The sequence below is a fragment of the Actinia tenebrosa genome, unplaced genomic scaffold (assembly GCF_029948245.1).
Source record: "Actinia tenebrosa isolate PJP-AT-01 unplaced genomic scaffold, QUT_ActTen_1.0 PGA_scaffold12__29_contigs__length_12842862, whole genome shotgun sequence".
Lineage (NCBI taxonomy): Eukaryota > Metazoa > Cnidaria > Anthozoa > Actiniaria > Actiniidae > Actinia > Actinia tenebrosa.
Genome location: NW_028292572.1, coordinates 2,948,830 through 2,976,607, shown reverse-complemented (window position 1 = coordinate 2,976,607; position 27,778 = coordinate 2,948,830). Strand labels below are relative to the sequence as shown.

Here is a 27,778-nt window from a genome sequence, read left to right as displayed (position 1 = left end):
TTTTAAGAACAACCTTTTGCTTTGGAAAGAGAGGAAAAAGACCGAAAAGAGCAAATATTCCAAATGTATGGGCATTTTTTCCCAATGTAGCCTCGAAAACACGCTTACTACTAGTTAGCGAAAGAACAGAAGCTTTACGTGTCATTTAGGATGTTTTGTCACGCAGTTTACTTGTGCTACATAAACTTACTTTTAAGAACAACTTTTTGCTTTGGAAAGAGAGGAAAAAGACCGAAAAGAATTCCAAATGTATGGGCAATTTTTTCCAATGATTCTGCTATATACTGCTATGGTAACCATGTAATTTCCCATCATGAAACGCGATTTTTTATCCTATGAAAAATCGTGATTTGCTAAACTTTATTTACGGATACTTGATCGTGAAACCAAAATATCAATTTTAGAATCGTACCCCCCTCCCATTGTTACTATTATTATTATTATTATTATTGTTGTTGTTGTTGTTGTTGTTGTTGTCGTTGTTATTATTATTATTTCGTGGGGGGAACTGGCCTCCCCTCCCCCCCCCCCCAATATTTGTCCAAGATTGTAGCCTATGCGCTAACAGCGTTCGTAGCAAACCACATGCGAATAGCTAGCAATAGCTAACTGGATAGCGTCAACATGCGAGTCTCGTATGGTGTATCAACTGTTTACTCACGTCATGTGTTTAGCCAACCAAACCAATGCGTCCAGCCAGCGTTTGCGAAATTGGATAGCGTTGACACTGCGAGCCAAATAGCAAAATTGTTTGCTTATCACATACTTGTATGACAGATAAAGTGCAAACAATATAACCGTGAAACTTTTAGTAATGCTAAATGGCACAATTTCATGCAAATTCCATTGTTTTCTATTGTTTAATTAGCACTATTTTGTACTATTTGGTAATTAGTGTTACTAAGTTATTTTTTATTTTATTTTTATTTTATTTAGCATTTACCTCACATCAAATCATAGTTTAAAAAAATGAAAAATATAAACAAATTACAAGCATATGAGAGGTAAGGGATACCGTCACAGGTTTCCCCAATTATTTTATTTAACCACATATTGGGCTGCCTGTGGTCGCACTGCACATGATTCGACTGCAGGAGTTATAAAAGCTAGAGTAAGAGCTTATACAGCACGGGTTTTGGAGGAAGAGTGACAGATCTATAGTAAATTACTACTGGGATAATTTTTCTCACTCAGAAATGAGATTGGTTCAGTTTGAATTCAAGGAACGTATGTCTGTTGGAGTGGAATTGGTGGATGGAGGTGATCTTGTTGATCTGCATTCAGTGGACTCGTCTATTCCAACAGACATGAAAAACTTTCTAGAATCATTTGAAGACTCGAAAGCCAAGGCTCAAAGGTAGGTCAACGTAAGCGAAAAACACCTTAAAATCTTTACCTATAATTTTATAAGTTTTCCAAGGCTGTTTTTGACCAAAGAAAGTAAAAACAAAATGGAGGCGGACGCTCGTTTGACAGTCAAAGGCCCTTTTGGTCTGTGTAAATGAGTGTTAACCAATTCTTCGTGCTTCAAAACCCAGCGACTTTGTAAAGCCACCAATGTGATTGTTCAAGATAAGAAAAAATTACTAGTTGTTGGTTTACTACAACTTACTAAATAAAGAAGCTGCTATTTCCCTCTCATTATTAGGTAAAACTATTTCACCGGTTTTAGTTGCTAGTATCTATTGATCAAGGCCTTACCTAAAACGTTCAATATTACTAAAACAGCCTCTGGCTGAATTACTCAATGTTAATTAGTACAAATAGAATGAAGTCATTAAATCCGTAAAATAGATATTAGACTAATACACATTAGTAGACCTTAATTCCATTGTTTTCTTTTGTGTTATTTGACTATTACACGTCAACTAGTAATTATTATTTCACGGGTTGAAAGTCCTCACTCTATACCACACATGTCCAGTAGAGTGCAAACAATTAATCCGTGAAACACTAATTACTAAATAGTACAAAATAGTGCTAATTAAACAATAGAAAACAATGGAATTTGCATGAAATTGTGCCATTTAGCATTACTAAAGTTTCACGGTTATATTGTTTGCACTTTATTGTAACAAAAGACTCAAGTAGTAAATGTATAATTATGGCAAGGTAATTTCATGCTCTATTATTGGTCAATTTTGCAGTCCATAACTTACGGTACAGACAGAAAAATGAAATGGTTAAGTATAATTTGTCTTTGTAAATATGAATGTGACATTAAAGGTGTGGCGGGTAAGCATCAAAAGCGACACCCAATCCTTTTAGAATGCCCAGAGGTCACGAACTTTGGGTAACACAAAGCCGCTATTATTAGGAAGCCACTTGACTCTGGAAGAATGATCCTTTCTCATGGATAATTTTAATTTTTATTAATCCATCTTTTCATACTGTGTAGTATTAGAGTAGTTCGAGCTAGCAGTTTGCTATTTTGTTTACTAATTTGCTATGCAGGAAATATTTTAAATTTATTTGATTGTGCCACTTTTTCTTCAAAATTTCTCCAATTTTAAATCTCCATTACTCGTTACAGAATAAAAACCCCAAAAAATCATGAGCTCGGAAATCATATTAAGAACATGCGTAATAGATAAATTATGAGCATCGTAATTAACTTATTACGCATGTTCTCATTTGATTTCCGAGCCCATCCCACACAGCCTACCGCCTCATCTCTCAATAACTAACTGTTAAGTCTGTCCGGGAACCAGCGACAGCTTTCTTGTTCCGTTGATCCCAGCAGCGTACCTGGATTTCAGTATGCGTTCTGATTGACTCTTTCTTATAAGTTGCTGATTGGCTATAATTTCCCTCTTCAGTCCCTACTCAACTGTGCCAGTTCCACATGTGTTGGTTCCTCAAGAGTTATCAACAGGGTTCGTGCTACTCCTTAAACTCCTTGAATTTAATTCATGTTTTCAAGGGCACTTGAAAAGCTCTTGAATTTTAAGATTTTAGTGAAACTCCTTGAAAACTTGAATTTTTGCTTTGATGATTACTTGCATAGTTCTGAAACAGATCTAGTCAGAAAGATTGGAAAATCTGAAAGTTGGCCATGTGCAACCACCGTGTAAAACCTTGACATAGTTAGCTGAACATACTCCTTGAAAATTTTTAGCTCGTGAAGAGCTATTGGAGTGGCTAGATTTCGCATTTTTCGGATAACGCTTCTCAGCCAATCGTTTTGGGTAATTCCCGTAACCATGGAATCCATCGTATTCGCCAAGTGATGTCACTGGAAGAATCCACAAACGTTGTAGAGGAATCCATGTTGGATTTTCGATCACTTCATAATAACATGTAATCAGCAGCATATTTTGAGTATTCTTAGTTTACTTGTTTATGCTTATGTTTATGCTATACTTGTTTACTTTTTTACTTGTCTTTTTATTGGACCTTGAGATATGAGATTGTTGTATTTATCATCACGTTGGAAGAAGAATCTGAAAACAGCCTGGTTTGCCATGTATTGGATCGATTAGACTCGGCCCAGATAATCTCAATCGTAGAAAAATTTCTTAACCAGAACTCCGAAAAGAAAGGATTCTAGCCAATTTTTAAAAGATTTTTTCATATATAGTGTATTTCTTTCTAACCCAAAGCAAAAATTTTATTTAAAATGAGGTTTAGGCCTTCATTTGCTTATTTCCCATATATTTTCTATAAAAAGCCTGACAAAGCAAGATTCTAATACAAATGCTACAAAACATCTTCGTACAATTGAAAATACCACTCTAAACAGGCATTTTATCCATAGTACATCAGTTTCTAACTCAGCTTAAAAAAGGTTTTGAGTGTTAACCCAAAACGAAAATTGGGATCAAAACTCATACGAAAGTCTAGTTTTTGGCCCTTTTTGCACCCGCATAACTCCGACTATCGCCTTACTCGGGTCGCAATAAAGTGTTATTTCAAAAAAAGGAGAGATTTTGAGTTTTTTTACCATTAAAAGGCAGGAAAACAAACAAAAGGCAGGGCTGTTATGAACAATCCGCACCATATGGTAAGGTGTCGGTAAGTGGTTGGCTGACCACTAACCAACACCTTACCAGCCACTTACCAACCACTTACCGACACCTTACTGACAACCAGATTTCAGAATTACAGTGAGTTATAAAGTCGAACTCTCAGTAAATGCATTGTAATCCAAGAAAAGACATGAAAGTCTGTTTTTGTGGGTGATAAAGAGATATCGAACTGCAGTTTTGTTAAAATTAGCAATCATGAGTAAATATTGGAACAGTACTAGCAGCAAATTGATCCAGTAGTACTAGTAACTCAAACTCGGCAAATATGTGCCGCCTTAGAGTAGATCATTTTTTGCCTGACACTTCCATCTAAACTGATATCACAAATTTGCTTTTATGCTGCCTAGATCTATATTTTCATTACCAAAATTATGCTGTGAGTAAAAATTAACTTTTTTTTTAGAATTTTAGAAAGTGGCAAGGGTGTAATTTCAAGAGCAGAGGTCAAACTTAAGGCACCGATCTATAACCCAGAAAAGGTTTTGTGTGGAGGCATGAATTATGTTGATCATTGCCGTGAACAAAATGCACCAATTCCAAAAGAGCCTGTATTCTTCAGCAAGTTTGCAAATGCCATTATTGGTACTGGTGACCCAATAATACTAAACAGTGAAGTAAAGGTAAAAAATTATAATGTCAAAGCATAATATTATGATAAATTAACAGGGTTTTCTATTAGTTTTTAAGTAATAGGAGAAGATTATGAACTAGCCAGAAAGTCCTGGCAGAGTTTTCTTAGCCTGCGTTCAGCCAGTAATAATTTCTCTCAAAATATTTAAAGGGAAATTATACTGGCTGAACGCAGGCTAAGTTTTTATTGAAGTGCCTATGTGCAACAAAAAATGCCATCCAATCTTTGTTTTATTAAGTAGGGCTCTGTGAATATGAAAGGCATTTCCTGTTTCTCAATATCTTGTTTTGTTTCAGACAATTTTTTAATATATGCAAATTGAGTAACTGATGACATCCCTAGTAAATGTGCTCAGACTATCAGCAATTTCTAACAAAGTGAAAGGAAGTCCTCTTCAAATACAAACAGACGCCAATGAAACTTGGCATTAATTAGTATAGTATGAGGCAGAGTAAAATTAGGGATTAATTTCACAAGTGTTTTGAAAGTTTTGAAATCACAAGTGGAATTAATCTCTAATTTTATGAGGAACCATACGATTACCTGTTTAACGTATATAGGGCAAAATTCATCAAAAAAAATCCGTGTTGAAACCAATGTAATGCCCTTATGCTGTCTTGTCCTAAACTATCAAATCAAATTTAGTTATGGTTCAAAAGAATTTTATTCAGAATTCAAATGTGTTTTTACTCCTGCCTAGGCTCCGCCACACGGGTATCCGATTGTTTCGCCTACGCATTGGTTCGCCTACTGAGGTTCGCCTACGTATAAGTTTTGCCTACTGAAGTTCGCCTACATATTACATTGGCACTGATTCATAAGAATAAGCATTAGATGAAAAAAGAGGAAAACTTTAATGATCAAAAAGGCTGACACAACTTTATGAAAATCTCAAGGCAAACTAATCAACAAAAAAATCGCGATTAGTAATCAAGTACGCCAGAAAAGTATTGAGTGACAACAAGAGTGTTGCTAAGATTTCATCTGCTCTGCTTACCAAAGATTTCATTAAAAGGAACACATCTTTTACCTCTAAGGAAGTTTATTTAAGTATGAAGACGATATAAGCGAGAGAAACGTTAATACGAATGAGTCAAGTACTTCAGAAGTGTGACAACAACAGCAAGAAGGCTATCTATAGATATCTGATGCTACCTATCAAATTCATGAAAAAATCTTGAAAAAAGTTCGCCTACTTATAGGAAAAGTTGTGAAGCCTATCTTAAACAAGTATGACACAGTAAATATATTTAAAAAAACTAAAACAAAGCGACTGCTGTCGAGTAAAGTAAGAGAAAACGTTACGAATGAGTCAAAACTTCCGAGATGGGAACGAGTTGTTGTGTGACAAACGAAAGCGTAACGACTTGTCAAAGTGAAAGCCGTAAACTATCAGATTCCATTAAAAAAATATTTGCTTACTCATCAATACCTTTATTTTAAAAACAAATCTTTTATCGTTAAGAATTTTTTTTATAAGTATGAAGGTGATTAAAGAAAGAGAAACGTTACGAATGAGTCAAAACTTCTGAGATGCGAACGAGTTGTTTTGTGACAACAACAGCGTAACGACTTGTCAACTCATTCACATCTCGGAAGTTCTTGACTCATTCGTAACGTTTCTCTTAGTTTAATCACCTTCATACTTATAAAAAAATTCTTAGCGATATAAGATGTATTTTTAATAAAGATTTTGGTAAGTAAGCAAAGATTTTTTCATGAAATCTGATAGTTTTTACGCTTTCACTTGACAAGTCGTCTAGTCTTTGGACTTGATAATACTTTGAGGTTTTTTCGTGTACAAAAGAATATAATCAATCGCTGAGAGTTAAACAATAATATTATTTTTGGCAAGTTTCCCTTGGATCTTATTGCTGAATGAAATGTTAACTTAAGCTTAAATCTTGAAAAAAAGTACTTCAACTGAAAGAACAGCAAATGTAAAATATCAAGTCAAAATCCATAAAAAATGCACAAAACTAGATTGCTACCAACAAAGTTCTTAATCTGAATCAGAATCAAAAGGAAGAAGCCGAGTAAAGTGGTGTTTTGAGTCATTAAGTCCAAACCAAGACGATTGTGCTGAATTATTTCCAGCAATGCAGTTCAAAGTCACATTTGGAGCTGGTGAGGTTGTACACATTTGGGACTACTTAAGTGGTCTTTCTGAGGCCCATTTATGGAAATTTATCCAAACACCTACACTCTTTCAAGTGTTCTCATTTTCTCTTGAACTTTAATTTTAGTTTTCTTGTAATTTCTTCATCTGCCAATGCAAAATATGAAATCATCTTGGCTTGCAAAAAAGAAAAATTTACAGTTTGCAAGCTTTGCTATGCAACTGAACTACCAATCATAATCTAGTAATTTGGTCCTGCAAATTCCGGAAAAAAGCCCTCTTTCATTAGCCAATCAGCATTGAGTAATTTTGCCCTGTATGTGTTAAATATAGTTTATTACTAGCGATGAAGGGATGTTATTAACCACCAGTTAGTAATGGTATATCTATGGAAACAGGTTTTGTTCCAGATCTCCTGCTTATGAAAATCAAGAACCCTTGTTTTTTCTTTTGAATGTTTTTTATACACTTACAAAAAGTGTTATGTGTTTGTATAAGCAACTCATTACTTAAAATTTACCCTTTTATCATTAATTATACTGAAGTCTGAGCATGACTAGTGACACCACCAGCTGTTCCCTAATATGCATATTGGGAAAAAAGTAAATATCTCTGGAATATTCCATTTTCTCTTATTTACAATACACTACTTAATGAAATTAAGATTGGATAGGTTATTTTTTTCTGCATGCATAGGCACTTGAAATGATAGGAAAGATTATGGTAGTTAAAGCTAGGGAGTACATATGTACATTGGCACATTAGCCTGCGTAGCGGCCCTCTGGTAGGGAATTTTGGGCAAGAGGAGAAGGGAGAGGGGGAGGGGACTGGGGAGGGGAAAAGGGGAGGGGAGGGGGACTGGGGCAGAGGGGGGAGGGGAGGGCCTGCAACGAAACCCCGTGTATTTGACTGAACGCCCCCTAATTAGCATAAGCTTTCCTTTTGTTTATCACTGTCAAGATCAACCAATCAGAAATTAGTCGGAAGTGTACAGGAAACAAAAAATTCGTGGGAAACGTTCTGGAAGTATGCAGTTGTCAAAATTTCAAACGCTAAATGGAGAGAACATCTCAAGAGTCTCCAGAAAATTACTGTAGAGTTTGTAAGGTGGATTTTAGGACAAAAGTCGGAAATGTTAGTAAAATAGTGTATGCTTCCTCTCAAAATGTATTCAAGCCGTCGCAGAGGAAAGAATCATTTGGAGTTGTTCTTTCTGAAATGTGCGTCGACTTTGGCGTCTCTAGTAATGAAGAAGTCTAGTAATCATTCAACTAAAGTATGCTTGGGATGTTCAAGGAAAATCGTGAAAACTAAACAACTGATGGCACAACTGAAGTGTTCATTAAACGATGTTCACCCAAAGTTTTGTCAAAGTGTAGAATATGAAACAGAAGCGACAGAAAAACGTAAGCTGTTAACTCCCGATCGTGGAGCAAGTCCAGCTGAGCCAAAATCCTGTCGTGTATCAACTCCAAAGAAAACAAAAAAGAATTCTCGAAAATGCCTGTTTGAGTCCGAGGACGCACAATCGAATAATGGTATAGATGGTATTGGAGTACATATAAATACTTACACCAAGTTTTCAAGTATAGAAGAAAAGCAGGACGATTCAGACCATTCCACAACCGTACGTTTAGTAATCGACAATTCAGACGACGTATTAAACAAGCTTAACATTGACGGTCTAAAATCATGCGAAGGACGTTCTTGGCTAAAACTGAAAGTAGTTTTAGTTCATCCAAACGGCAAAGTTGATGTTAGAAATCCAACGAATGGCAAGTGTGTCCAAATAATTAGAAATATTGTTGACGGCAATTGGACAGCAGTGGCTAATGCGGTGTTCACTCACGAAGATAAGACCTACAGCAGGCTTTACAACTTGCTCTTTGAAGGAAAGTGAACAAAGAATTTAAAGAATATAGCAAATTTGATTTCGTCTTGAAGGGAACACAACCGGAAGAGCTAGCTGGATTTTCCAACAAACTCGTTGTTACTGAGGCGAGGGTTCACTGCCCATTTTGGGAGGTGAGCGTAAGGGGAGCTGCCGGAGTTAGAGACAATAACACGTCTATAAATCAACTTGCATTGGTGACTGTGGTCATATCTCGAACAAGAAACCCTAAAAATGTCCGCAGCAGATTATCGAATCTCCAATATGCTTATTCATAATGGTGGAGCAAGCTTCCAAGACATCACCAGGCTCAGCAGGTAAGGAATTTGCATGTCGCCAGTATCTACAATTGAAATGCAACGAAAGATGGGACAGAATTTGATCCTAAGGTTTTGCAGTGGAAGAATATAATTGAAGATAACAAGAGGTGTTTACGACTTCTTGAACAGGTCTTGGAAATGCAAAAACCACCACTGGATGAGGAGTCAATGGAAATGGAATTCAGTTTTGACTTGAATGAAGAAACCCTGAAGTGCTATACCTCCTATAGTTCAAAGGTTTATGAAAGAGTTCTGCAGTCGTTGTCAACGGCAACTGATGACCATATATACTCTGAAGAGGTCTTACAGGAGGCAATACATTGTCTTAAAGGAGAAAAGCTCCCTTATTACAAGTAAGTAATTAAGCTAACATTATCCACATATGAATTCATTTAAAATTGTTTGTTGAGATCTAGTTGTGGTACTGACTTCTGCTAACTGGAAATAACTGGGTTTGTTTATTTTCTCTAGGATTGTCGCAGACAATGTTGATTTGGAAATCATGTCCAACATACAGTCAAAAAGGAGGAGTAACAGGTCCATACACTGGACACACCAATATGCTTTGTTAGACAAAGTTAGTCTGCCTTCCCCTGGTCATGATGAACAGAGACCTAAAGGAGAGATCTGGTTTATTGATCTATTGCCAAATTTTCAAATTCAGGAGAACCTAGTCAATAGAATGGCAATCCTTGTGAGCAGATCAAGAGTGATCACAAAATATCTTAAAGTTTTCAAGCCACTCTACAAAGTAGTGGTTTACCACATCCCACATCAATTCTCTGAGGAAATGGGAAAGAAGTCCAACTCTGTGAGTGTGCATTTTAATATCAAAATATTTTGCTTGTTGAATTGTTATTACTTTTATTATAAAATTAATATAATAATTATTATGGTTTGTTTCATCATCAAATTACCTTGCCCCTTAACACCAATACTGTTGCAGAAACCAAGAGCTCTCATTTCTTATAAGTTATTTGGTGTTTATCTTTGTTAAAAAGTGTCAATGAAATATATTAACTTTTTTATTCTTTTTCTCACAACAGTGTTGTCTTAGTGTAGAGTTCTTCAATCCAAACATTGCGGGTGAAATGGCACAGCTGATGAAGAAAAACCAGTCACAGTATGTCCCATTGTCAGCAGATGGAACGAGTGTGGAGACAATGATACCATTCCATGGTGACCAAAATTTGGAGGAAAGATCAAGGAATGTTAAGTGGACATTTCGAGATGGTGAATGCAGCGCAGATAGGCTGGAAGGTCTGGATCCAGAGTTTGCTGACTGGCATGCCAAATTTACCTTGTACAAGGTATATGTGTAAATAGCTAGCTTATTATTATCATCATCAGAATTCAAGGAAATTAAAGAAAGAACATCAGCAATCAGAATTCTCTTGTCAAGAGAATAATAATTTTATATTATTAGCAATGTGTCCTTCACACTATGCTGTGACCACAAATGAAAAATATATATAAAGAAAAATTCTACAATTTTCAACCCTTGTCCAGCCAAAGACCAGTTTACTCATTAATTGGCATTGTGCTCACCTATTGCCAAAGACAAGTAATGTTCATTCATAATGTATATACACAAATTAACTCTAAAAACAGATTTTATGTGGCTTTCCAACAATAGCACACATCAATTTACAAAAGTAGCTGGCATTGAGCCAGAGTTGCTATCTCCTGTTAGTAACTGGCAGGACAAGGGTTGAGGTATATTTAGCTAAGTATCTAAAGCTCATATTTAATTTCATTTACAGGCAGAAAACAAAATATTTCTTAATCATGCATCTGTCGGAGAGATTAGCACAACCATGGCAAGTATGAATCGAACAGGGAAGACAAATGCAGCCAAGGACATTGACAGTCACTACAATGAATACAGTGAATTCCACACCTGTGAAGTTGAAGCCCACATCTGTGCTGCATTCATGACCAAGATGCATATGTCTAATATGGATGGTATGTGACTTTAACCATGCATATAAAATTTGTACATATTTTAGAGTGCAAACATTATACCCATGAAATAGTTCTAGAGACTTTTTTTAATAATTTTGATTTAAATTCTAATTTTGTTATTAATTAAAATAACAAAATAGTGACAAAATTGTTGTGTACATTGTATAACTTTAGTCTAATTAGTCTATTTCTTGCTGCGCTGAGCAAACAAGAATTTACCATACACTCAAGATAGACTATTTTGTTTCCACAGCTCACTAAATTGTCGTGATGACTCACCAGACTAGACTATTTAGTCAGTAATTATTTACAATTTCTCGCAAACTATTTCATAGGTTAATGTTTGCACTGCAATTTCACATTTAAATAACTTTGTCATTTAAAAAATGACAGAGAAAAAAAGTCAATGAAGGAATATAACAATATTCATGAGCTCCATATTTTCATTACATGCTAAAAGACAGTGTTTTTTTTTTGTTAACAGATAAGCCGAATGTTATTATTCCTGACAGTTCGGTGCCGAAATCCATCAAGCAAAGTGGCTACATGATACAGTATGTGCTGTGAATTTGTAAATGAATATGTCTTTCAGTCTAATGACTTTCTTGGTCTAGTGAACGATACAGCAGATCTTCAAGCAAAGAGCAAACCACCCTTCCAATGTAGAGTTGATGGTTCTGATAGAAGCTATTTATTTCACTCAGCCAGGGTCAGGTTGGTAAACTGTTATCTTATTTTTTATTTCATTTTTATTTGTTGCTAGCTAATTTTTACCCTAACTAGCGGCCATTTTATAAGGCTATGGAGCAGTAAGGAAAAGCCATGCATGCTAATCTCTTTGTTCTTCTATGTACAGGATGTGTTAACTAGTAGTATTACTTCTATTTCTGTTAACAGTCATGAAATAAAACAGCATGATGTAACAGTTTGTCCATATCAAGGAGATGATAGAGATGACATGGGGCAATATTTCTGTCACTGTGGCTGTAACTTTGTCTTCACCACAACAACCACACTTAACAGGTGTGTTGGTTTAGTATAATAATTAAATACTATGCTGTACCTCAAGGAGATTTCCTCTTGATTCTTATGTCTCATTCTTTACAATATAATGCAAGCAAACTGGTTATTTATTCAAGCAATACTCAAAATTTAAATTTGTTTTGTCAGACATGAAAGAAAAGAACACCAAACAAATGAATCAGCAGACATTAGTGATGAGACTCTAACTGATGAAACAAAGAATAATAATGCTGAATCGACAAGTGCTCCTTCATCTACTGTTATGTAGACTACATTTTCAATTACCACCAGGCAAAGTTAGCATTTGGACTAATTCTTTTTGAGTTCAATGACTGCATAAAGGAAGGTGATGGTGAACGTCTATTTCAACTCTACAAGTTAGCCCTCCTACTTTTTAAGAACTATGGTCATACAAAGTATTCTTATGCAATTCTTTTATACTTGACCAAGATCAATTACATTCTGTCGGATCAAGAAACAATAATTTTTCACACTTAAATGGAACAGATTCTATAAGCATCATGGTGGCAAAGGAAGGAACATATCCCTAGATTTGAGAAAAGAGCAACAGAATCGAATTCTCAAGACCATGTGGACAGCAGTGGGCTCTAACCTCAATGAAAGAAGTGCTGCAAGAATTGCTAACTCCCTAGAGCTTCAAGAAATGCTGCTCCAAAACCTTGACCAAGACTGTGAGCTTCCACAAAGAAAAGGATACAGATCAAACCCAGACAAACTAGAGGCTGTTTCACAAATCACAACTGATCTTAATATAGAGAAAAATGTTTTCACTTTCTCTTCAGGTAGAGCAGGTCACTCATCATTTCCTGAATTCAAAGCTAACAATATTACGTTAGATTACAGGGATCTACATCAGTGGATAAAGGAACATCTAAAGCTATGGGAATCAATTTACCAGTTTAAAACATAGCAAGTTATGTTTTTGAAACAAAAATTTGAATTTAGCTAATTAACATTAATAATGTTGAAGTTGCGACCAGGAGTCATGTTTAAAATAAATTAAATAGTGGTCTCTGGCCTATTTTTTAAAAAAGCAAACATTATAAAATGCTATGTTTTAAAAACTGATACATTTATTCCCATAGCTATAGATTTATTTCCTTAGCTTCTAATTTCCATAGCGGCATATAGCACCTGACAGCTGTTACATCCAAGTAGCATGTGCCTGGGACATAATCTTAATTTTAGTTAGCAAATGCTTGGAACTTACAACCAACATTGCCATGCAAGTCACGAGCCATTTTGCAAATATTTAAAATGTTTTTTTCAGTCTTCTAGTTTCAACCAGTCAATGATTGATTTTCCAAGATTACAGTGGTCACACTTCCATGAAACAGAATGAAAAGAAAATGTCTAATAGTTAAAACTGAGTTCTAAGTTTTATGCCTCTATCGTAGACACCCGAACTTGGTATTGTACGTATAGATAAAAATTAAAGTACACAAGCAAGCTACAACACTTGTTTGTAGATAACCTGTACTTTTGTAATCCATTACTCAACCACCTTACTAGTGTTGTTGTTCAGTGCTTTCTTATTTTAATGTTGCACAATAATACTAATATTGTGTATGTACGGTAAACAGTATTGCAGCACAATGTGTAATTATTCAACCCATGACTATCTATAAATCAAATGGTATTTTCAAATAGATCTTTTCTGAATTCACTTGGATAATAATACAATGTTTTCAAGTCAAGTGGACCTTCATCAATAAATGAATAAAGTTCAGTCAACCTTGACATGGAAACTTTAAGTTTTAATTATCTAAGTGAAATCAGTTCTATTATTTAGGTCACCAAAATTCTAGCAAATCAATTGCAATTTTAACTTTCCTCGTCACCCGACTCAGGTAGGTTGTCATACATGCCTGCATAGTTGCTTTCTTCCAACTGTGGATGGATATTAACTAAGAGGTTCATCATGTCATGTACTGGGGATATCTCCAAAAAGTTCATCAAAGATCTCTAGTATTTGTAGAGCATGCTTCATTAAATATACTGGTGAGTTCATGACATCTTCAAGAGTGAAGATTGTACAGCTGTTATCAACAATGTCCTGAATTAACTCTTCGGAAAACCCATGACAAGAAGCCTTGCTGAACAGCAGTCCCCTGCCTCTATCTGATGACTGCAGCTCCTTCAGAGCATTAGATAGATCTATCTTATCTTCCTCTGATACAGGCCTTGTAAATGTTGGAACACTGTCATATGACTGTGAAAAATCTTTTTCAAATGGCAGTTTGGGTGCAGCACATGTGTCTCCTTGACACAGACAAGATTTCCTGCAGTTAGTACAGAAGTCATGTCCTTGGTCAAGTGGCTTGATACTTTCATCAAAAGCTTTGTAGCTTGCAACCCTCAGACATCCTGTTGCTCTAACAAATGACTTAACATTATCTTCACAGTGTGAAAGCTGCTGTCCATGAAAAATAACTACAACATCTGATGTGACATTATCTCTTCTAGCACGCCCAGCTTCTTGATGATGACCATGTAGATTCCTAGCAGGACCCCAGTTTATAACATAACGAATATCAGGGAAATTCACACCCATGCTCAAGGCACTTGTAGCTACGATTATCCGTTTCTTACCATTGCTTTTCAATTCTTTTATGATACTCTCCTTGCATCTTTCCCATGAATTTGAATGAAAAATGCCAACCAGGCAGTCTCTGGGTTTTTTGGATGACCTGGGTGAGTATGCATTATTTCCCAAGTCAAGTAGTAATCTGTTTACAACAGTAGCAACATCTGATGGTGTTGCAAAAAATTATAGTCTTTGGCATTGTGTGACCATTTTCTTTTGCAAGTTCACTAATCCATTTTAGTTTTGAAGAGGCAAATTTCTTCTTTGTTTCAATAACATTGATCCGTAAGTTTTCTCTATTCGGACTTATAAAAATCTTGAGGCAGTTTCTTCCCAGGGCTAAACTTTTTGTTACAAAGTCAACGGTTGTCTTATCAGCCGTACCAGTTAGAGCTAGGACAGGCACTCCTAAAAGAAACAACAACAACAACAAAATATGAGACTCTTTCACATCATAATTTTCCCAGAACACTTGAACGAGTAAGCTTACAGTATAAATTATGTGATAAGCTTTGTTAACTCTCACCTTCCCTACAAAGTGATCTTAAGATAGACAGCTCTCCATAATCCTCGCGAAAACCCTTTGCCTTTTTCTTCTTTTTGGTTGATTTCCTACGATATTTACAGCCAGTAAAACATGATTAAGATATAAGCCAAGATAGATTAAGCTTGAATGTGTATTACTTACCGATTACCAGACCATGTCTCCACAGTGTGTGTCTCGTCCACGATTATTGCACATATTCTTTGGTTTAGCTCACCGTTCCTTAATAAATGCTTGACTTCATGACTGAGCGCTTGTTCTGCTGAAGCAAAGATGATATGTCCTGCCCATTATACATGTACTACAATCCCTATCACAAGATATAGCTGTACATTCAATACCCAATGATGTGGCCTCTTGAGCTTGATCTTTAACTAAAGATACCAGAGGGCAAATAACCAGAACGGCTGGAATATGATTTAGCTTCGTTTGGGCCAACACGAAAAGTTGAAAAATAAAGCTTTTACCAAAACCAGTAGGTAAAACGGCTAAAACATCTACTCCTTGCAATAAAGCGATAACTGCTTCTTTCTGTTATGGTTTTTAGATTAAAATAATCTTCTTTTCTCGCATTTTTCAACTCTAAAATACATTCGTTTATAATACTTTCATACTCCAGTTCGCTATCTAATGCTGCCAAGTAAAGTGAGTATGACATGTGACATGCCGGTGATTGGTTCTAACGGCTCGACCAATCAGATTCTACGATAAAATTCTGATCGTAGATTTCAAGCGTTCAGTCAAATACACAGGGTTTCGTTGCAGGCCCTCCCCTCCCCCCTCTTCCCCAGTCCCCCTCCCCTTCCCTTTTCCCTTCCCCAGTCCCCTCTCCCTCTCCCTTCTCCTCTCGCCCAAAATCCTTACCAGAGGGCCGCTACGCAGGCTATTGGCACATTGGCTATTGTAGTGTTACAAAATTAACACCACCTAAGAGTCATATTGCAACATTATTTTTAGTTTTTTTTTTGTGTTTGTGTTTATAGGAGTTGGATTATGAAGTAGAGCTTGCATTTATCATTGGAAAAAAAGGCAAAAACATCAAGGTACATTGACAGAGATATGCATGGATATCAAAAATTATAGGACAGGTATAAAACCTGGATCTGGGGCCAGATATGCATTAATTGAAATGACTGGCTCCTAATCATGATAACAAAAACTACAATTACTACGCTTTATTAGCAAAAATAATTGGCCTCTTGCAATGCTAAGTAACTATAACATTCTATCTAGACAAAGACAAACAGAAAAAAAAAACTGGAAAACTCACAATCCTCACAATGACAATGACACCAGCAGGAAAGCTGTTGTGTATTCGTCAGCATTTCACTCTTCCTTCCCATCATGTGCTGAATCATGTGCTGAATGTCAAAGGATAAAATAGTAAATACTAACAATAATTCCTCACCTAGCACACTATTGAAAAGCCCACTTGCCACTTGACATGTGTATACTAGAAAGTGTAAGTGACGTGAAGTGTAAGTGATATTCCATGGTTACCACTTGAAAGCATTGTATGACTAGACTAGTTTGAATAGGTGGGCATACTGTTTACATTTCCAAAAATCAACTTTTGTCGAGCCATAAACAATTGGACTTAAGAAATATAAAGAAGTCATATAACTGTTGACAAAGACATCTAGTCTTTGCTTTGTCTCCTTTAGATCGATTCGTATGCATTATGAACTCCTTTATAGTCCCTATTGTTTTGGTAAGCAAAAGTCATTCAATGAATTTCAATTGCATCATATGAGATACATTATTGGGTGGTCTGCATTTAGGTCTAAAGTATATATCATACTATACTGGTTTAGAGTGGATGCCAGTGGATACCCGATAATATAGCTCATATGACACTATTAAAATTCATTGAACGACTTTTACTTACCAAAACATAGGGGCTATATAACGGAGTTCGTAAATGCATACAAATCTATCTAAAAGAGACGAAGCAAAGACTTGATGTTAATGCATAATAAGTGATTTTATCTCTGAAATTACTATTGGCTGACTATCACTTCCGTCTGTATGGCGTCTGTGTACACAACATGGGAATCCCGCTTGATGTCAGCAAAACTACTCGCAAATGCGGCTCTCAAATGCACAGAAAAAACTAAGCTTTAGGACAAATTATAGACCAACAGCAAATAAAAACAACTTCCATGTAGTCAAAGATGGATCAAGAAGTGTTCTTCAAGAATTCAGATGTATTTTTTTAGCCAAACAATGCGTATATTATTATTTTTTATGACAAGCATTTTTTTTGACAAATTGACAAATCAAAGACTTTTTCTCAAAACTTTTAATATTTCTACAGATAAGCTTTTTTTTTTCTTTTTTTTTTTTAAATCTCATCTCAAATCATACATACACTGAATCAGATTTACATCAAATACAACCATAGACCAAATGCAACATCCACCCCAATGCGAGGCCCAACCTGCGAATGAAGCAAACCTGCGTGATCCGTGACTTTCAATCATGCCAGATCCCCCCGTCCACAAGCCAAGCCCCACACCAGCGCGAGTCCTGCCTCTGGTCCATGACTCACAAATTATTCAGATTACAAGTACATGATTATATGTACATTTATTTAGTCACTATTTTGTCCGCTAGGCATTTGTTTCTTATAACAAAGGATTAATGTTTTCATATTTCTTTAGATGTGTGTATACCTTTGATTTATTTTTTGCAATCTTATATTCTAGTATTTCATATTAATTTCTTATAATTTCCTGAAAATCTTGCAAAACTGGAATTATTTGCTGAAGTCTGCATTTATACGTTATGAACTTCCACAAAACAAATAAGTAATTTACAAAGCTATTTTTACTGTACCCCAGTAAAACTTTTTTAAAACTAAGTCAATTCAGGGAAGTCAATTGATGCCTGTTTTAACCAATCCCTGTATTTAAAATAAAAATCCTTCGTTTCAGGGCATTCAATATAAAAATGAAGCATTGTCTCTGGAAATCTTGAACAAAAGCTACGTTGAGCTGACTCAGTCAATCCAAACGTATAGAGCTTTTGATTAAGATAGAGACAGTTATTTACAATTTTATATTTCAAAACTCTTAATTTCGAATCGATAGTACTGATAAATATTCTTGTATACACTGATGACCAATCCATATCTTTGGTTAGTAATTTTTTTTCTACATTTGCTTGTGCTGTTGGCGTACATGCTTTTCTTTTTAGTAACATGTTATAGATCACTTTTGAATTCACCTTTGTCAGTGGGTATAAATCACCCTTAATACAAATATATTTAGGTTTCATTTCCATCTGCTTACTTTTTTTGTCAACATTATGTTTTCTTAGCTTTACCTTCCATTCATTTGGTATTGCATTTAAAATGGATCTCCATAACATGTAATCGCTTTCATTCCATCCAATATCTTTAGCACTATTCCAACTTGGCTTCTTTCCTATCCAAACCTCCCGTAACAATGTTATTCCTTTTTTTGTCATTTTCTTAATAGTTTTGCTGTCATTCTGCAGTATGATATGTTTATTAAACCAGATAGGTTGTCTAAGTATGTCTTCTTCTGTTTCTACTCTAATTTCACTCACTTCAGACTATGCTTGAATTACTTCTGAGTAAAACTTTGGCACTTGAGTAATCTTAGAAAACAATGATCCTTGGTCTAAATTTTCATTTAAGGTGGCTGGACCCCCTCACGCTTGACCGCTACCCTCCACTTTTGGAACGCTGGTGCATAAACGTGTTTTATCCGATTGCAAATCTTTTTTGCACATAAGTCACATAAAGATTGAATTAATGTTTGATGTAATTTTTAGTGAGATCGGACGTCATAACACGTGATTATCATGAAATATTTGTTTTCGTTTAGAAAATAATTTTAGCCTTGCAGAGCGTTCAACACTAAAATGCTTCGTACCACATCATTATATACTAGATGCCTCCATTTGTAGGGATTTTTGAAAAAATCTATCTAGCTAATTATGAGACATTTGAGATTATTTAAATATAGTGCATAATCTACTTCAAAACTAAACAATGGATTTCATACGGCCGAAATTAATATTTCAGAGCTATAGATTCACAAAAGTCATTGCTCATTTAGTTTTACTCTGTATCTAGTTTTAAAAGGAACATTTTGAAGGTAATCGACTTATGCGATTTTGTGAAAACGTATAGTGCAGAAGACGGGGTAAACATTTGATGCGCACTTTTCATCACAGTTTTCTAGTCAATCTTACTAGATCTTCCATTATTCTAAAATTCGCTGATCATTTCTCTCAAAATTACGTCAGGATACAAATTAGAACTTAAATTAATATTACACAAAATTGCAAGACTATTGAACTCATTTAAAGCGATCTAAAGCGAACGAGAAATACAGAAAACATTGATCGTTTCCCAACGATTTGATGCTCTGGGAATTCTATTGTTTGCTAATGATCACAACATCAAATTCTTTCGTACCATGCACGGTCTGATCTCGCTTGGCTGCTTTCCGATTTACTCCAATTGAGTTTTTGATAGTTTCATGATTTTTAATCAACGTTTCATTCAAGAACCATTCTTCTGTATTTGCAATTTCCTCAATTTGCTTTTCTAAATCCTTGATAGTGTTTCGTGCATTTTTTGCTTTAACTTTAGAGAAAGTTATTGATGCCTTTCTACTACAGATACTGATAAGCTTAATTTATTTTAATGCTGGATGAAATATAACACGAAGAGCATATTACAACAAATATTCGTACTTTTAAATTCTTAACAATTCAGTTGTTTTTAACCAACTATCGTATGTTTTTCGTTCAAGAAAAATACAGCTTTGTTTGTCTCCTGTCGCGGGTCCCATCCGGCAAAACAAAGCTGAAGACTTTCATTCAATAATTTTATATCTTTCTACAGAATTGAGATAATTTTTGTCGTTCGTGATGTGACCTTATTTTTACCTTTCAGATTCATTCAAATTGGGCTCCCTGCTGGCTCCCTAATGTATCGGGAGCTTCGCTTTTAGGCAGTGCCTAAATATATATATTACCATATGCTAGTAAGTTAAAGTAGATATTGTACTAATATCCTAGCTTCTACATGGTGCTCTTGATGTATAGTGCCAGTCTAGATTTCACAGTATTGAAGTTGATAGTCAGTTTCACACACATTTAGCATTGGTGGTAATTCTGTTTGCAATAAAAAAAGGCTGTCTGGTTAGCTAGTTGAGATAAACAGGAATACAACTGATTTCCAATATCCATAATTAACATAAGGTCATTGGCATAATTTATTTCTTGTTTGCTATTGTAAATCAAAGAGCTCAAACTCATTGCAACACATTGTTGTCCAGAATTTTGTCCAAATACCAGCTCATTAACTTGAGGCTAAATGGGACTGATAATGTTTTGCTAGGGTCAATGTACATTGGAGTAGGACCAGGGTTGTTTTCTATACTCTGTACTCAGTTTGAAATTACAGTAATTCGATATATGGTTCTGCTCATTACAAAAATTACAGTGATAAATACGGCATGTGGTAAAACCTGGACTGGACTGGACTGGTAAAACCTGGACTGTCAAACCCTGGCCTGACAAAACCCGGACTGACCTATCCTGGACTGACAAAACCAGGACTGACAAAACCTGGACTGACCAACCCTGGACTGACCAACCCTAGACTGACAAAACCAGGACTGACAAAACCTGGACTGACAAAGCCAGGACTGACAAAACCAGGACTGACAAAACCAGGACTGACCAACCCTGGACTGACAAAACCAGGACTGACAAAACCAGGACTGACAAAACCAGGACTGACAAAACCAGGACTGACAAAACCAGGACTGACAAAATCAGGACTGACCAACCCTGGACTGACAAAACCAGGACTGACAAAACCAGGACTGACAAAACCAGGACTGACAAAACCAGGACTGACAAAACCAGGACTGACAAAACCAGGACTGACAAAACCAGGACTGACAAAACCAGGACTGACAAAACCAGGACTGACAAAACCTGCACTGATAAAACCAGGACTGATAAAACCTGGACTATAAAAGAAAACATCTACTTATATTTTGTCTATTCTAAATAACAAACTGTTTTGTTTAGCACCACTAGGAAGACAAGTTCACTAGTGTTCTGTACCACTAAGTCATTACCCTTTTATTCTTTAATAGGAAGAAGATGCAATGAATCATGTTGCTGGATATACTGTAGCACATGATGTTTCAGAAAGATATTGGCAATTGCAAAAAAATGCTGGGCAATGGTTTCTGGGAAAGACGTTTGATACCTTTTGTCCTTTAGGACCAGCTTTAGTGACTAAGGATTCTGTTTCAGGTATAAAACATGGTTTATTATGACTACCTCAACTATTACAGTGAGGACTGTAACTCAAACTCCAACACTTAATTTATTTTTTTTACAGTTTATTAATTTTGGAACTTTCTACTGTTTCAAAATGAAGCATTGAGTTCAAATACACGAATTGAAGAAAATAACTCTTATTTCCAATTGATTGACTCAAGTTCACAGTTTGATTGTCCTCATTGTGAAAGTTTGAAATTGATTTTTGTAAATTATGCCTTATAAAGTATCAAAACAATTTTAAGCAAACAAATTATTATCATAATTATTGTTATTATTATTTATTATTACTATTATTATTATAGATTGAGAGGGAGGGAGGGAGGGATGAATGGAGTGATGAAGGGATGGATGGAGGGATGGATGGATAGATGGATAGTGTAGAGTCGATGGCCTTCCTATTGTCGAGATTATTATGTCCCATTGTCGCTTGATATTGATTGGGGTAGGCCATGCCTGGAGAAGATCTCCTCTAATCTCTCAATGACTTTCTCAGTTGAGGTTGACTTCATTATTGCAATCTCGTAATACCTGCTGTAGTAGTCGATCACTGTCAGCACAGAGTGCCCTGATGGTAAGGGTCCTAAGAAATCTAACACTAGGTCTTGTCATAGTCCATCTGGCAAGGGTGTAGACTTTATAGGTTCAGGTTGAGTGGGCTGACCTACTAACTGACACCCATGGCAAGTCCTACAAAATTTCTCAGCGTCCTTCGTGATGCCTGGCCACCATACCTTCGTTCTTAGCCTCTGCTTCATACTAACAACACCGAGATGTCCTTTGTGGGCTAACATCAAGATGTGGGGTCTAAGCTTGCATGGAATTACAATTCTCGTACCTCTCAATATTAGCTTTCTGATGACACAAAGCTCCCCACTTGCCGGTATGTACTCTTTGCTCCGAGATTTTCCCCACTGACCGGTCTTGATGCATTCTCTCAATTCACGCAGCTCCCCGTCCTCTGCTGAGGCTTCTTCTATTTCTCTCATGGTCAGTGCTCGAGGGGTAGTGTTGATCACCACAAATCTGACGAATTGCTCAGCTTCTATTGACTATTGTGGTGACAGTTTGTCTTCTCCTACCTGTGTCAATCTTGAAAGAGAGTCTGCAGCATTTTGCTTCCCCGATATGTATGCAACCTTGATTCTGTATGGCTGTAGCCTCATCATAACCAAGCGCTCAATCCTGGCACACGGTTTTGATTTGGATGAGTAAATTGTTTCCAGTGGCTTATGATCTGTGCACAGTTAAAATTCAAGGCCATACAAATAGATGTTAAACCTCTCACATGCCCAAACACTAGCAAGTGCTTCTTTCTCTGTCTGAGAATAATGCTTCTCCACTGCAGTGAGACTTCGGCTTGGGTAGCTCACAACTCTGTACTCACCATCATGTTCTTGACTCAAGACTGCCCCAAGACTGACAGGGCTTGCATCAGCTAAGACTCTGGTATTTGCATTCATGTCAAAATATGCAAGCCTTTCAGCTTGGCCCAGTTTGGTCTTCAGCTCCTCAAATGCTCATTTCTGTTTCTTGCCAAACACAAATGGCACACCTTGCTTCGTGAGTTCCCACAGAGGCTCTGTTATTGTTGCATAATCAGGAATTAATTGCGAGTTGTAGAGTCGATGGCCTTCCTATTGTCGAGATTACTTCGGATTCTAACTCATAAGAACACACACATGTACTTCAAAAGTCCGCCATCTTTAATCTCCCTTTTATAACCGCTGACCATGCATACAAGTGTATTGTTACAGGTAGAAGTTTGTAGCCTGATTTCCATGTTGCCATTGTTGTCTCAATTAACGTGTAACAACAAAAACAGTGGCAGGCCCACAGCAAAGGGGAGGACTAGCCGCCCCATTTTTTCTTTTTTCTTCTTTTATTGGTAAAACAAAAATAGAAACAAATGGTCACAGTGGAATTGAAATGTTCACAAGTGTACACAAAGGCTATGAAAACTGCCATGTAAATCAAACTTTAATTTTACAGTACGACTGACACTAGAGAAAAACGTTTGTGTATTCTTGCATTTCAGCATGAAGAGTTTGAGTGAGAAAATAAATGCTTCTCTCCATCTCCAGTAAAAACGTTTTAGAGTATACCTTTGTCAGACCAAGATACTGTATCAACAAACACAATATGAAAGAATTAGCCTTATTAAGTTTCAAGCACGGACACTAAGGTTTTGGCATTTTGTGAAGTCCAATTTATCAGGCATGTTTATTAAAAGTCAAATTTACATGTTTTGACTAATTGGCAAACAGATTCAGAGCATGCACAGACATGTCAGTTCAACTGCAGCTATAACTGTGGCCACTTAGACAGTAAGAACCAATCAAATTGTCGAATAAAAACAATACATTCTGACTTTGGCTAGTGGAGCCAATCAGAAATCAGCAAAGAACAATAGCCTTTCAAGATATCTCTTTATTCCCACAAGAAAATGAGGATATTTATCTAGTTGTTTAAACATTAAATCAGGGTTAAATTACCATTATTGTGCAGTATAGGTTTCTGATTGACTCTACTACCCAAAGCTGGAATGTATTGGTTTCATTCTACATTTTAATTAGTTCTCTTGTCTAATTTTGTCTAACTGGTCTAAGTGGCCCTGGTTACAGTAGTTTCACTGTAACATAATTACTAACTAATTTCATGTAGATGTGTTATTGGTTCTATGATATTGATGACGATGCCGATGATGATAATGATGATATTAAGAAATAACCATTATTATATGATTGTCAAATATAAAGATGTGAAATGTTATTTTAATTTGTAATATATACAGTATGAGTGGCCGTGTTGTATCAGATATACAACCACGAGGCGTAGCCGAGTGATTGTATATCTGATACAACACGGACACGAATACTGTATATGACTTATCAAACGTCTAGGTTAGTTCCTTTGTGTTTCACTGAAATTTTCAAAATTAAGGTGAATTTGGCCGAGAAAATCAAACTTAAAGTTTATGCAAATGAACACAGTTTTGTATCAGATTTACAACACTCTTCACGATCGTGATTTCTGTTGTGTTTTCCTCATGAATTATTCATGAGTTTGATAAAATCATTTATTATGCCATCATTTATTGCAGATGTAAACAAACTTGGGATACGATGTTGTGTAAATGGCCAAGTAAGACAGGATTCTAATACAGAAAACTTGATCTTCAAAATACCAACAATAATAGCCTTTGTTTCCAGGTGCGGTATAAAGAAAATAAGGTTACATGCAACTTCAGAGCTAGGCGCAATATTTGGACAACATAAAAATAATCATTGATATTAAATTATTGATATTAAATTATTGATATTAACTGATAGTTATGGTCAAGGGGCCACCAGATATGTGTGGGACCAGGAGATGCGGGCCACAAACGTAGGTGGCACGTGCTAACCCTTTTTCATCTAAAGTCACTCTTATGTATATAAACTTTTACAAGGAAGGAAAGTACAGTCGCCATCTTTGAAAAAAACAACTCACTTTTAACCACAATTTCATCATCTTTTAAACCTCGAACTCTACAAAAAACTTGATCAAAATTATTGCTACAATCGGGGACTCACTTTTTTAAAACACTTTTGGCTCTTCCTCGAAGATTTCTACGACTGAAATTTTTTGTGCAGAAATTCGCTTGCAGAAAATTTTCTGACATGTTATATCAAGGTTCTTACCTGCATAGGACTCGGGTGACAAACCTTTACCTCTTTTACTTAATTATCTTTTGGTTATCGCTATGAAGAGTTATGTTTTTGTATAGAGTATTTTTACCGCAATGAAAGTAATAAAAAAAACATAAGCTTACTTTGTTAGGAACAACACAGATAATTTGCTGGACATATATAATAAGATATACATCGTTCCTGAGCGGGGTATCTTTAACGCATGAATTGGCTAGGTTGTCCCTCAGTACTGATCCGCAATTACAGAGAATAATGCTTTGAATAGCTGAACCAAATTCTAAATTCTTAGAAAACTTTACTTGGAAATTCTTGTTTACATTAAATAAATTAATATTGATTTCCTAGCTAAGCTGTTTCGAATTACAGCAGTCAACAAAATAGAGCATAAGTAGACATAATCACTTGACAACATGGTGACATTGAATGCTATAGCAAAAGCCTGCAAACATCTCTCTGGTAAAGTACTGAAGACCTCAGAGTATCAGAAAGGGAATCAGAAAGAAAAAGACAACGGTTTTTATGACTGGGTAACTACAAGTATCCCAGTAATTACCAAAACTACTTAGAAGGATTTATAATTGTTTTATGCTTGTGCATGATATCAATAGATACAATACTGATTATATTTATTTCTAATAATTTCAGGCTATGTACACTTAAATGTGGGGATGTCATTCTGACAGGAACACCCCCTGGTGTTGGTGTCTTTAGAAAACCACCTATATTTTTGAAGGTTTGTTGAAAAAATGATCATAATAAAAACAGCAAAATAATATGAATATTAATGATTATTAATTTTTTTAATTTATTAATCATCACTCTATAATCCCATATTATAAGCAACTATTGTATTATTTTCAAATTTTCTTTCCTTTCCAAATTAAAGATTAATTTTAATCGTTTCCATTTGCATTCTTTCGAGGGACAACTATTGACTTATGGAATCAGTCTAGTATAGTTTGGGATGAATAAATCTGCAATAGGACTACATGTCTGTCCACTTTGGAAATAATTGAATTCAAAAAATTCCTCTGACTGCCAAAATTGGACTTGGCCTATCAGCCTCTTAAAATTTTGTCAGTTCTCTGAATTATTTTTGTCCAATTATTTCCAAATTGGACAGCATGTAGTCCTATTGCCTATATTAATTGGAAAGTAATACTGGCAAACATATTTTAATCTCTGCCATGAACTTAACATAATGATTCGTGGTTCCCCCTCAGACAATAGCAAACTAATCACTGTTGAAGCAGTTTTCCCAGTGAAAATTAAATTATTATTATTATTGTTGTTGTTATTATTATTATTATTATTATTATTATTATTATTATAATTATAATGAATTTTTGAGCTTGACACAATGGTAACTACAGGCAGCGGAACAATGAATAGACCCTTTCATGAGTTCCAAATTACCACTGTGTTTTTTTGATTACAAACTCATTTACTCAGGCTTAGCCTCGAATCAGTGTCGCAAATACCAACAGTAAAGTAAAGAATGCACAACTTCAACAATACGAACACTTATAAGCTCGAGGCTAGGCCTTAGTAAATGAGTCTGTAATCAAGAAACACAGTGGAAATTTGGAACTCAAAAAGGGTCTACTGAATGATCTGCAAAAAAACCTACAGATGATAATTTATCATGCCTAGTTCACATGATATTAGGTATTGGCAGAATGTTCTGGGCCAACCAGAAACATGATAATGTGTAAAATAATAACTTATTCACAATACAGATGTGTAATCAGTGAAAAGATTTTAAAAATGTATTATTAGTCACACTACCATTTATCCAGTCGTATGTAGTACTTATCAATCAAATAAATTGCTTTTTTATAGGACGGAGATGTTGTACAGTGTGAAATTGATGAAATTGGCTGTATTAAGAATCAGATACAGACTGAGTGAACTCACATGAAGACAAAACCTGATCTTCTATGTATGTATTATCTTGCATCCCCAAATGACCTTAGTCTTTCTTCTAGAGAAACGAATGTTTATTAAATTGACTATAGCATTAAAGAATAGCTTAAAACCCATAAAAAAGCTAACCCATTAAAAATATAATCTACATTAATATGTGGTGATTGACAGGCAGTCATTATGGTAGGGAAAAAAATAAATAACATGTCATACTTGGATATAGCATTGAACAAAGAAGAATCGTCATTTAAATCGTTAAAATTAATTAGTTTGATTGAAGCAAACAAATTCAATACTAAATTCAAGTAATATATACCATACCCAGAGTGCAAAGAACAGACAACATGGACTTGTTATAGGCACAACTTAATTCTTTTGTAATTTTTTCTGTATGTTGACACAACATCAGCATACTGATGTGCAGAATATACTAGGGCCATTTAAGGTTATTCCCTTACAGCAAACATGCAGTGTTCATTTCTTATCCATTACTGACCTTCTTAGCTTATTGTTTGCCTAATAAACTTTACGCAAGTAGAGTGAACCCTTTTGATTTTGAATTAGAGAAGTACACCCTTTTTTAAGCTTTTTATGGGAGGAAGGTTAAGGGGTCAACAAAACCTCACAATGAGACAAAATATTAGAAACAAACATTTCAAATGCTCAGTTGAACAAGATATTGATCAGTGCAG

The 27,778-nt window shown here is 35.6% G+C and overlaps 1 protein-coding gene and 2 pseudogenes across 3 annotated transcripts; 2 read left to right on the top strand and 1 right to left on the bottom strand.

Annotated features, from left to right (window-relative positions):
* Positions 1-1,065: 1,065 nt before the first annotated feature.
* On the top strand, positions 1,066-27,630 carry LOC116302201 (oxaloacetate tautomerase fahd2, mitochondrial). Its single transcript, XM_031711432.1, has 7 exons — positions 1,066-1,357; positions 4,432-4,648; positions 16,113-16,172; positions 21,279-21,441; positions 24,572-24,680; positions 25,806-25,893; positions 27,003-27,630. The coding sequence occupies exons 1-7, from the start codon at positions 1,197-1,199 to the stop codon at positions 27,069-27,071; spliced, it is 867 nt and encodes a 288-aa protein (XP_031567292.1). The 5' UTR covers positions 1,066-1,196; the 3' UTR covers positions 27,072-27,630.
* Positions 8,947-12,908, top strand: LOC116302202 (uncharacterized; annotated as a pseudogene). The gene is made up of 8 exons (XR_016119462.1): positions 8,947-8,986; positions 9,036-9,342; positions 9,461-9,800; positions 10,036-10,299; positions 10,753-10,954; positions 11,439-11,518; positions 11,811-11,990; positions 12,221-12,908. The product of XR_016119462.1 is annotated as an uncharacterized LOC116302202 (transcript).
* LOC148911954 (uncharacterized) lies at positions 13,923-15,741 on the bottom strand (annotated as a pseudogene). Its single transcript, XR_016119461.1, has 4 exons — positions 15,736-15,741; positions 15,274-15,660; positions 15,112-15,197; positions 13,923-14,993 (listed from the first exon to the last, which is right to left on the bottom strand). The product of XR_016119461.1 is annotated as an uncharacterized LOC148911954 (transcript).
* Positions 27,631-27,778: the final 148 nt, after the last annotated feature.